Here is a 12,831-nt window from a genome sequence, read left to right as displayed (position 1 = left end):
ACTATATTATCTCACTATAAAATCTATTACTCTTTCTGCTTTCGTTTATTCCTTACCATGTTTTACAGTAAGTATGACCCTCCCCTCCTATTTAAGGCCAAGCCCACCATGAGCCTGGGATACAGCTCTTTCAGTGTTCTCTGGAAGATTCTATTAGCTAGTAACCAGTATACTCAAGTCTCTGTCATTTAAAAAATCTTTCCTCAAACATTTTTTCAAAGAGGACATTCAGAGGGCCAATAAGAACATAAAAAGATGCTCAATATCATTAATCATTAAAGAAATGCAAATCAAAACCACAATGAGACATCATCTCACACCTTTCAGAATGGCTATCATCAAAAAGGACAAAAATAACAAATGTTAGCGAGGAGGTAGAGAAAAGCGAACCCTCATACACTGTTGGTGGAAATGTAAATTGATGGCACCGCTGTAGAAAACAGTATGGAGGTTCCTCAGAAAACTAAAAATAGAATTACCATATGATCCATGAATTCCGCACTCCAGGATACATATCCAGAAAAAACAAAACCACGAATTCACAAAGATATATGCACCCCAATATTCATAGCTGCACTATTTATAATAGTCAAGGTAAGGAAGTAACCTAACTAGTCAACAGATGGATGGATAAAGAAGCTGTGATACACACACACGCGCACACACACACACACACAATGGACTATTACTCATTCATAAAGAAGAATGAAATTCTGCCATTTCCAACAACATAGATGAGTTTAATTCTTAGTGAAACAAGTCAAACACAGAAAAATACTCTATATTATCACTTATATATGGAATCTAAAAAATAAAACAAATTAGTAAATATAAAGAAAAAGAACAGATTCACAGATATAGAAAACAAACTAGTGGCTACCATTGGGGAGAGGGAAGCAGGGAGAGGTTAGATAGGGGTAGGGGATTAAGAAGTACAAACTATCATGCATAAGATAAATAGGCTGTGAGGACACACAGCACAGGGAATATAGTCAGTATTTTATAACAGCTATAAATGGAGGGCGTGTGTGCGCGCTAAGTTGCTTCAATCATGTCCAACTCTGTGCTACTCTACAGCCTGCCAAGCTCCTCTGTCCACAGGATTCTCTAACCAAGAAGCTGGAGTGGGTTGCTATCCCCTCCTCCAGGGAATCCTCCCAACCCAAGGACTGAACCTGCATCTCTCACATCTCCTGCACTAGCAGGTGGGTTCTTTATCACTAGTGCCACCTGGGAAGCCCCCATAAACGGAGTATAGCCTGCAAGTATTGTGAATTAGTAGGCTGTGTTGTACACCTGTAACATATAAATGCTGCACATCAATTATACTTCAATAAAATGAAAAACTTTTCCTTAACAAATAACTAGATCCTTCCCCTTTCTTCCATTTTTCTTCTCAATAAAGGGCACTTAAATAAACAATAAACCATCCACTTGGTTGTTAAAGACATGAAGCTCCAAGTTGTTCTTGACATCTCCCTCATACAACCCATATTCAATTACCAAGCTCTATCCAATTTACATCCTAAAAATCACTTTTCCATTCATGCTATCAAATAATCCAGGTTACTTCATTTGAACCAATGCACTAATCAACTAATAAGTAGATCCATACTTTGGGTGCCTCCAATTGAATCTCTGCAGAGAAGTCGAAGAGGTTTTTTTGTCTGTTTTATAAACATAAACCTGATCCTATTACCTACTTAAATATCCCTCACTGACTTTCGATTACTCTTAGAATAAACACTGAAATCCTTCATTGTTAAGAGCCAACATGATCTGGCTTTCATCCACCATTTCAAGTATGCCTTTTAAGGTCAGTTTTTCCTCCAGCCTTTCTGTTATGCTTCAGGGCATTCTACATGCTGTTGTCCTTACTAGATCACCTTGAAATATTACTTAGTTGAGAAAAGCTCCAATAAAACAGAAATAAATAATTCTTTCCAAGCAGTAATAAGAAGTCTTTTCTTCTAATGGATCTAGGCAATGATCAGCAAAGGCTACTAATATAATTAAATGAAAGGCTGATGGGGAAATTATAATGAATGAATGAGTCTGATAACACCTGAACCCATGGATCAATCTTAGGAGTACTAAAAATGGTTCAGCTCAGTTCAGTTCAGTTGCTCAATCATGTCTGACTCTTTGTGACCCCATGAGTCACAGCATGCCAGGCCTCCCTGTCCATTACCAACTCCCAGAGTTCACCCAAACTCATGTGCATCGCGTCGGTGATGCCATCCAGCCATCTCATCCTCTGTCGTCCCCTTCTCCTCCTGCCCCCAATCCCTCCCAGCATCAGGGTCTTTTCCAATGAGTCAACTCTTAGCATGAGGTGGCCAAAGTATTGGAGTTTCAGCCTCAGCATCATTCCTTCCAATGAACACCCAGGATTGGTCTCCTTTAGGATGGACTGGTTGGATCTCCTTGTAGTCCAAGGGACTCACAAGAGTCTTCTCCAGTAGCACAGATCAAAAGCATCAATTCTTCGGCACTCAGCTTTCTTCACAGTCCAACTCTCACATCCATACATGACTACTGGAAAAACCATAACTTTGACTAGACGGACCTTTGCTGGTAAAGTTACGTCTCTGCTTTTTAATATGCTGTCTAGGTTGATCATAGCAATTATATCCATTCTTTAAAGTCATGCTCTTCTTTCCATGAAGTCTTCCAAAGACTTTATGATGAGTATCTTTAAGAATGTTTCCTTTTTCTGAATGTTTATGCCTTCTCACTGAATGATTATGTAAAATCTTTTTCTTGAGTATTTGTTCTATTTCTTAAAACATGTTAAATTATTTTCCATTGGGTATCCCAAAGAGATAGATTTTGTACTCCTCTATATCCCTAAATAATAACTAATTGAACTTAGTAAGTGGTAACTAAATATTTGAGAAATAAGTCATCCTAAACCAGAAATAAGATAAAAGGATTATTGGGAAAATACAGATTAAAAAAATAATAACTGCAGGGCCAAAATATAGATATGTAAAATAATTATCATTATGAATACTGATGTATTTCTAAGTTTTCCACTATATACATAAGAAGTGCTGAATACCAATACAAACCTTTGTAATTTCCTAAAACGACAAACACTAAAGAGAATGAGTATGGTATTTTCCTCTGGAACAAGGCTGTACTTTTCAAAAAAATTTTAACACTGGTGGCTTTATTCCAAAAACTATTTGTTAGAGAATACTGTAAAGCCAAGAATGTATAAGGTCAAAAATTTTACAAAGCTGAGAAAACACCTAAAAGCAAATGACCAGCTTCATTCTACTGAGATAACTGATCACAGACTACTATAAATACAAGCAACATCTTTGACATTTCATAATTAAACACCTCCAATTTCAAATTTCTCAGGAAAAAAAATTAGGTATAAAAGTTAAAAGAAATTCTATTCATAGAACTAGATTACAAATACACAGAAGATCACCATATTTTAATATAAAACTTCTAAGAACTTATACAGTAAATATTTCTTGGTAGTACTACCAAATAGAAAATTTTTTAATTTCAATAAAAAGTATTTATATTTTCAATGCTACTCACCCTGTCGGTCAAACAATGAATCAGCAGCTGTAGCTTTATTTGAAGGAGCCTCTGTGATCGGTCTGAGATATGTTCTGTAGCCCTTTAAAATCGATGCCATAAAGCGCAAAAATGCCTCTTGAATTTCCATCTCAAGTTGTGTCATCTTCTTTTGCCAAGAGAAATCTGCTTCAATTGGAGTCATCTCAATTGCTGAACCTTCTTGAGTTTTTCGGTGAACTGACAAATGAAGAAAGAGAAATGAATGACATTAATACATAATGTTATACATATATAACAACTCAAAAATAAAGGGAACTGTCAAAATAAAGCCCATGGTTTCTTGAAAATCCTCTCCACATTAATGTGAAGGGGTCACTGTCAGAGGCTCACAGGAAGGCACAGAAAGCACACTCAGACACCAGGAACCACAACAGTAATTTCTCACTACTGGAATTTGTTTTGCAATGAGACTCCCGTTAAACACAGCAAAACTACATTTAAATTTAAAAAGAATTTTTTAATATACATTCTTTCATTAAATATATCCCTTCTTATAGTTAGGGAGTTTGGGATCGACATGTACACACTACTATATTTAAAATGGATAACGAACAAGGACCTATTGTATAGCACAGGGAAATCTGCTCAAAGTTATGTGGCAGCCTGAATGGAAAGAGAATTTGGGGGAGAATGATACATGTATATGTATGGCTGAGTCCCTCTACTGTTCACCTGAAACTGTCACAATATTGTTAATCAGCTATACTCCAATATAAAATGAAAAGTTAAAAAAAAATTCCGTCTTTTTTCCTCATATTTACCTGAGAATAGCTGGGGATACAATTTCTTCAAGGTGCTAATCAGATTTTTGCATGGCTTTTTGGGAAGCTGCTTCCAGTTCATGTTCTTCTTTTCATCTGATCTATTAAACAATAACATAATTAATAAAGTCTGCTATAATCTGTCTTTACTTAAACAAAATTCTTATGCCAAACTAAAAAAGAAAACGGAAAGGATATTTATACTGACGTTACAATTTAAGAATCTGCGATCTTAAATGACCACTTAAATTCTTAAGTGATTTCCAAGAAGTTCTCTTTTCATTTCAATCAACCTCAGCCAAATTTGGTCATCTCATTCCAACCCTCCAACACAGACTTTCATTAACTGGAGTCATGAACACAACACAAATATTGTTTCAAAGTTACATTTTAGAATTATAATAAGTGTTAAACTTAACTGACTTGAGACTTAAAAGTACCTATTAGAAGCAAATCTCAACAAATATCAGAGTCAGTAACATACAGTCTGTACGTTACAAATAGTAACAAACTCTACAAAGATGAAAGCACTATGTGCCAACCATGAGCTAGAGCTAATGCTATATATCAAGCCAATATCATTTATGAACATCAATGCTAGAATCTTAAATTTTTAGGTATATATTTCAGCGATATTTTTGAGTATATTAACTATACATTCAAAGAAATATGCATAATAATGATCAGAGAGGCTTTGGCCATACTTTAAAATTTAACTGCAATCTAAATAGCCATCAACACTGGTAAATATTGAAAACAAAGCAGAGCTACATGTATCAACATAGAAATGCTCATAGAAAATGCTAACGAAAACAGCAAATCAGAAAACTGTACAAATGTAAAAACTTTGAAAGCATGCAGAACAAAATATCATTTATACTAGTATAAATATAGTGTATATTGGTGGAATCTGGACTCTTAGTGGAAGATTCATGCAAATTATTTACATTATTCTCCATAATTCTTTGGTACCTAGAACATTTCATAATTGTATAATTAAACATTCAAAACTATTTTAGAAATAGTATTTTGATCTATAGAAATTATACAGAAGTTATTTAAACCTGGGCAAAATTAACAATCTCTGTATTATTTTATTCAGAATAGCAAATAACATGGGGTAAATCTTTGAGCTACAACTTCAAAATAATTTCCAAAGCACCACAATATATTCAACCTTGAAGTAACTTTTTCAGGGATAGTTACTAAAAAATAACAAAATGTGTACTATGAGAAACATTTAGTGCTTGCCAAGTAGTTCATTGTTTCCAGGCAATAGGTAAATCTAAATGTCCACAGTAGAGATCGATCAAGAAGGTGGACTAAGAGGATATGGAGCTCACTTCCTCCCACCAACACAGCAGAAGATACACTGACAGGTGGAACAATCCTCATGAAAAACTAACTGAAAACTGACAGGTGAGCTACTGTACCACCAAGGCAATAAGACAGATACACATGGAAGGAAATAAAAGTGATTTGAGTTCGGACCTGTGTCCATGGAGGGGACTCAGAGGAAAGAGAAGATTGTAAAGTGGACACCCACCCAGAGGAGGGAGCAGTGAGAGCCAAATGCAGGGCACCGCAGTCCAGGAATCCTACGCAAGGGAGACAAGCCTGTTTGCAGAACTGCTGGGACTAACAAGAGGTAAAAGAAAAACAAAATTTTCAAAATGGAAACAGTTTAAGAGCTCTCAAGAATAACATGAAATGTACCAAAATTCACCTTATAGGGAGGGGTACCAGAAAACAGAAAAGGGGATCAAAATTGTATTTAAGGAGATTATAGCTAAAAACTCCCCAAACCTGAGAAAAGAAACATATCCAGATAAAGGAAGCACAAAGGATCCCAAACAAGATGAACCCAAACAGACCCACAGCAAGAGATACCATACTTAAAATGGCAGAAATTAAAGGTAAACAGCAAATTCTAAAGGCAGCAAAAGAAAAAGACATTTTGAACAGACCAATCACTAGTACTAAAATTGAATTTGCAATTTTAAAAAATTTCCAGAAAACAAAGTCCAGGACCAGGCAGTTCCTTGGGGAAATGCTACGAAACTTCTCTTTCTAAGAGTACTTCAATTATTAAAGAGGATGAAACACTCCCAAATTCATCACAAGGCCACCAATACTCTGTTATCAAATCCAGACAAAGGCACTACAAAAAAGACAATTACAGGCCAATATCTTTGAATATAATTGCGAAAATTCTCATCAAAATATTAGCTAATCAAATCCAACAATATATAAAAAGGATCATACACCACAATCAAGTTGGACCTACTCTAGCAACACAAGGATGGTTAAATATAAAGAAATCAACCAACGTGACACACCACATTAACAAAAGGAAGAGGAAAACCACACGATCATCTCAACCGACATTGTAAAAGCAACTGAAAAAATTCAACCACCATCATAAAAACTCTCAATAAAGTGGCTACAGAGGGAACAAATCTCAACATAATAAAGGCCATATATGACAATTCACAGCTAACATCATATTCAATGGTGAAAAGCTGACATCCTTCCTGTTAAATTAAGCATCCAAATTGGAAGGGAAGATGTCAAACTGTTACTCTTTATAGATGACATGATACTTTATATAGGAAACCTTGAAGTACAACACAGATGAACTTACCTATAAAACAGGAAGAGATTCACAGACACAGAGAATAGACTGGTGGTGGACAAAGGGGAACAGGGGAGGGAGACAGATGGACTGGGAGTTTGGGGATGGACGATGCAAACTATTACATTCAGAATGGATAAACAAACCCTAATGTACAGCACAGGGAACTGTATTTAGTATCCTGTGATATACCATAGCGGAAAAGAGTATTAAAAAAGAATGTATGTATGTATGTATGTATGTGTATCACTGAGTCATTATACTGTACAGCAGAAACTGGCACAACACTGTAAGTCAACAATACTTCAATTAAAAAAAAATTTTTGAAGAAAATCCTAAAGTCTCCACACAAAAACTACTAGAACTAATAAATGAATTCAGCAAGTTTGCAGTATACAAGATTAATAGACAGAAATCTGTTGCTTTTCTATACAGCAATAATGAATTACCAGAAAGTTTTTAAAATAAATTCCATTTAAAGCTGTATCAAAAAGGATAAAATATCCAGAAATAAACTTAACCAAGAATATGAAAGACCTACACTCTGAAAAGTCATGGAAGGAAAGCGGAGATGATACAAAGAAATGGAAAGATATCCCTTGCTCTTCTTGAACTGCAAAAATTAATATCACTAAAATAGTCATATTACTCAAAGTAATCTACAGATTTAATACAACCCCCATCAAAATACTCATGACATTCTTCAAAGAAATAGAACAACTAATCCTAAAATTCATAAACAACCACAAAAAACCTCAAATTACCAAAGCAATCCTGAGGAGAAAGAACAAAGCTGAAAGCATCACATCCCCGATTTCCACTGTACTACAAAGTTACAGTGATCAAAACAGCAACAGCAAAAAACAAAACAAAACACAGTAACAGCACATTTTATGTCCGGCAAAACACCAGACACACAGATCAAGTGCTACACAGCAAGCCCAGACATAAACCCATGCACCTACAATCTATTAATCTATGATAAAGGAGGCAAGATTACAATGAAGAAAAAGACAGTTTTTTCAATAATTGGTGCTGGGAAAACTGGAGGGCTACAGGTAAAACAAATGAGATTAGAACATTCCCTCACAGCAAATACCCAAACAAATTCAAAATAGATTAAAGGCCTAAACATATGACCTGAAACCATAAAACTCTAAGACAAAGAGAACAAAGGCAAGACACTCTTTGACATAAGTCATAGCAATCTTTTGGATCACTCCCCTAAGGCAAAATAAATGCAAAAATAAACAAATGAGAACTAATTAAACTTAAAAGCTTTTGAACAGCAAAGGAAATCATCAACAAATCAAAATGATAACCTATGGAACAGAAGAAAATACCTACAAAAGATGTGACCAACAAGGCATTAACACCCGAAAGTGACCAACAAGGAATTAACACCCAAAACATCTCCTACAACTCAGTATCAAAAAAGCAAACAATACAACTCATTATCAGCTCATACATCTTATTATCAAAAAAGCAAACAATACAATAAAAACAATGGGCAGAAAGAACTCAAGAGACATTTTTCCAAAGACATACAGATGGCTAACAGGCACATGAAAAGATGCTCAATATCACTAATTACTACAGAAATGAAAGTCAAAACAATTTTGAGATGTCACCTCATATCTGTCAGAATGGCTATCATCAATAAGAAGACAAACAACAAATGTTGGCGATGATGTGGAGAAAAGAGAACACTCATACACTGTTGGTGGAAATGTAAATTGGTAGTGGCACTATGGAAAAAAGTATAGTGGTTCCTCAAAAAACTAAAAATAGAATTACCATATGACCCAGCAATTCCACTCCTGGGTATATGTCCAGAAAAAAAAGAAAACACTATATGCACCCCATTATTCATAGCAGCACTATTTACAACTGCCAAAACACGGAAGTAACATGTGTCCATCAACAGATAAATGAATAAAAATTATTAACAGACTGATTCCAAATAGGGTAAGGAGTATGTCAAGGCTGTATATTGTCTCCCTGCTTATTTAACTTATATGCAGAGTACATCATGAGAAATGCTGGACTGGATGAAGCACAAGCTGGAATCAAGATTGCCAGGAGAAATATTAATAACCTCAGATACGCAGATGACACCACCCTTATGGCAGAAAGCAAAGAACTAAAGAGCTTCTTGATGAAAGTGAAAGAGGAGTGAAAAAGTTGGCTTAAAACTCAACATTCAGAACACTAAGGTCATGGCATTGGGTCCCATCACTTCACGGCAAATAGATGGGGAAACAATGGAAACAGTAACAGACTTTATTTTGGGGGTCTCCAAAATCACTGCAGATGGTCACTGCAGCCATGAAATTAAAAGATGCTTGCTCCTTGGAAGAAAAGTGATAACCAACCTAGACAGCATATTAAAAAGCAGAGACATTACTTTACAAACAAAGGTTTGTCTAGTCAAAGCTATGGTTTTTCCAGTAGTCATGTATGGATGTGAGAAAATATAAAGAAAGCTGAGCACCGAAGAATTGATGCTTTTGAACTGTGGTGTTGGAGAAGACTCTTGAGAGTCCTTTGGACTGCAAGGAGATCCAAACCAGTCCATCCTAATGGAAATCAGTCCTGAATATTCAGACTGATGCTGAAGCTGAAGCTCTAATAGTTTGGCCAACTGATGCAAAGAACTGAGTCATTGGAAAAGACCCTGATGCTGGGAATGATTGAAGGCAGGAGGAAAAGGGGACAACAGAAGATGAGACAGTTGAATAGCATCATGGACTCAGTGGACAATGAGTTTAAGCAAGCTCCAGGAGTTGGTGATGCACAGGAAAGCCTGGCATGCTGCAGTTCATGGGGTCGCAGAGTCAGACACAACTGAGTGACTGAACTGAACAGACTGGTGAAAAAAGTGAAAATCTGCCATTTGCAGCATCATGGATGGTCTAGAGAATATTACGCCTAGTTAAGTGAGTCAGACAAAGATAAATACTATGTGATATCATTTACATGTAGAATCTAAAATACAAAACAAAACAAAAAAATGAACACAGCCAAAACACACCCACATTTATAGAAAACAAACTTACGGTTACCAGTAGAGAGAAGAAAGGGGAGAGGCAAGATAAGGGTATAGGATTAAAAGACACAAACTACTATATACAAAATAAATAAGCAACAAGGATATACTGCATAGCAGGGGTCCTCAACCTCTGGGCCATAGACAGGTACTTTAATGGCAGTATTAGATTAGAAATAAAGTGTACAATAAATGTAATGTTGCTCAAATCATCCCCTAACCATTGGAAAAATTATCTTCTAAGAAACTGGTCCCTGGCACCACCAAGGTTGGGTACCACTGCTGTATAGCACAAGGAATTATAGCCATTAGCTTTTAGTAACTTTTATTGGAATATAAGCTATAAAAATACTATATCACTATGCTATACACCTGAAAATAGTGTAATATTGTAAATCAACTACACTTCAATTCTTAAAAGTATTGAAAGCTCAATAAACAAACATAGTATGGAGCTACAACAATACCACAATTACAGTTTTCGAAATACAATGGTAGATTCATTTCAAAATTATTTTTAAAGGTACATCAAACGTTTTCTTCCTTCCTTAAGTTATTCTTCAGGTTCATGCAAGCCTATTTCCCCAACCAGTTCTACTGCTGTGACCACTGAAGTCTCATCCCGAATTCTTCCTCTATTCATTTTCTACCAATATCAAACAGGAAAGAATAAAAGCACTCCAGGATCTGGAATTTGACATTTACACTAGGGAACTTTCACTATTTACTGCTCTTTCCCACTTTGCTGTTGTTATTGTTGGGCGATGGGGTGTGGAGGGAGCGCCTAAACACCCATCTAGAACTGGATGGATGAAGCTGCTTTTACAAGTGTGGTACTCTACTCTCTGAACCCTCAGTTACCACTGCCATACAAATTTATCACCTCTGTAAACACAAACTGTGATTGATTTTTAGTATCAATTTCTCTACAATCCCTGTAAAATTCAAATCTTGAACTAAGGCAACAGCATAATATTACCCTATATTGTGACTAAGGTCACTATGTTGTGACTTACACATGGATTCTGAATTAAACCTACATATCATATCTCTTGAGCTCTGAAAGCAGGGTTTATCCTTTTTCTTTTTAAGAATCCATATTATCTTCTGATAAACATAAACATCTCCTGCCTACTGTTAACATTATTATCCAATATAAACTATTATAATACTGAACACACTGAATCTTTTTCAAACCACATAACATTCCAGGATTCTGTTACCTGTCCTGACTGTGAATCACTGAATTGAAGACTTACTAACAACTTTTAAAAGTGGCAATTTGTGTATGCTTTCAAAGAGCTACAATTACATGTGGAGAAAAATATAAAGGGAGATAACATAAAAAGAATCAACTTACAGATATAACATGTTTGTATCCAAGTCAATGCAAACAACATCTTGTGGTGGGTCATGAAGATCAAAATACCTTGAGTCAACTCCAACTATAAACGGTAAAGGTGCACTGAGCACTGCCGCCAGTGAAAGAGGACACAGGGGAATATACGGGCACTGCCACTGAAACGGAAAGATCATCTGGGAACAAAGTTTTAAGAAATTAACCAACTTTTATTGCATTGAGAATTACGTAATTAACTAACATTACTGACAGGGACGTTAAAAAGCAGCTAAAGTCTAGTTTCTTTCACTTTCAACTTCATTCCAAAATATAAATGACTATACAACATTACAGGTTAATCCTAAGAACCAATGTGATTAAAACCTTTAGGCATGACAATGACCATAAGCACAATTAAAATGCTAACAGCTCTTTGAACGTTAATACTTATGTCTATAGGAAATCCACATTCCTATTTTAAGGAGAAAGGGAGAGAAGGGGAAAAATTGATGGAAATTTTATAAAACAAATTCATGATTTTTAACTGATGCATTTCATCCGTCTATTAAATTTCAAGATAACCTCTAATTAAAATTCAACTAAGAACACCAAGAGCTAAACAAAACAAAAAATTTAAACAATTATCTTGGGAATAATAATAGTCAACTAAAAATTTCAACAAAAAGTTTTCCTAACTGCCCAAATAAACATAAAATGATCCACTTCAACTAATATTAAAATTTTAATCACAAATGACAAAATCTTTCCTCTATTATAAAAATCTTTGTAATCTTTCAAGGTCTAGTTCAATTGTCACCTTACCCATCATTATTCACCCCAAATAATTACCTACAGCATTTACTACCTCTGCCAGTTATTCCAGATGGTTACACAGAATTGGAATTTTGTCTTCAATCATTTACTTGCTTTCTGGCAACTGAGCACTTAACATGTACCAAAAACTGTTCTACATGATGGGGCTATAACAGTGTATAAAACAAAGACCCAATGCCCTCATGAAGTTTAGAGTACAGCGTAAGAGTCAGCAAACTTTTCCTGTAAAATATACAGAGTATTTTATGGCTTGCAAACCATAATGCATCTGTCACAAATTAACTCTGCCTTCATGTATGAAAACAGAGGAAATATATAAATAAACGGCCTATGTTCCAGTAAAACGTATTTACGGAAGACAAATGGCAGCCAGGATTTGACTCAAACACCTGGTCTAGCAGGAAGAGAGAAAACAAAAAGAAGACATAATAAACAGACTATGTGCCATGTGAGAGAGTGCTAAGTGCTATGAGGAAAAGAAAACAAAAACAGTCAGGCCAAGTGAAAGGTCCCAGAGTTTAGAACAGTAGAGAAGAAAGAGGGAAAGCAGGCTGTATTATTAAACAGGCCAAACCGGGTAGGCCTCATTAAGAAAAAGACACTGGGCTGA

The 12,831-nt window shown here is 35.5% G+C and overlaps 1 protein-coding gene across 3 annotated transcripts in view; it reads right to left on the bottom strand.

Moving 5' to 3' along the window:
- The window catches only part of DENND4C (DENN domain containing 4C), a 112,769-nt gene that overhangs the window by 55,084 nt on the left and 44,854 nt on the right, over positions 1–12,831 (bottom strand). For all 3 annotated transcript variants that reach the window (XM_069576643.1, XM_069576644.1, XM_069576645.1), the window contains 3 exons: positions 11,409–11,584; positions 4,365–4,465; positions 3,562–3,780 (listed from right to left, as the gene is read on the bottom strand). In XM_069576643.1, the coding sequence (XP_069432744.1) occupies positions 3,562–3,780; positions 4,365–4,465; positions 11,409–11,584 (496 nt within the window). The remainder of the gene's footprint in view (positions 1–3,561; positions 3,781–4,364; positions 4,466–11,408; positions 11,585–12,831) is intronic.

Source organism: Ovis canadensis, chromosome 2 (assembly GCF_042477335.2).
Source record: "Ovis canadensis isolate MfBH-ARS-UI-01 breed Bighorn chromosome 2, ARS-UI_OviCan_v2, whole genome shotgun sequence".
NCBI lineage: Eukaryota > Metazoa > Chordata > Mammalia > Artiodactyla > Bovidae > Ovis > Ovis canadensis.
Note: the sequence above shows the minus strand (reverse complement) of the source record. Positions and strands in the feature narration are given on the sequence as shown.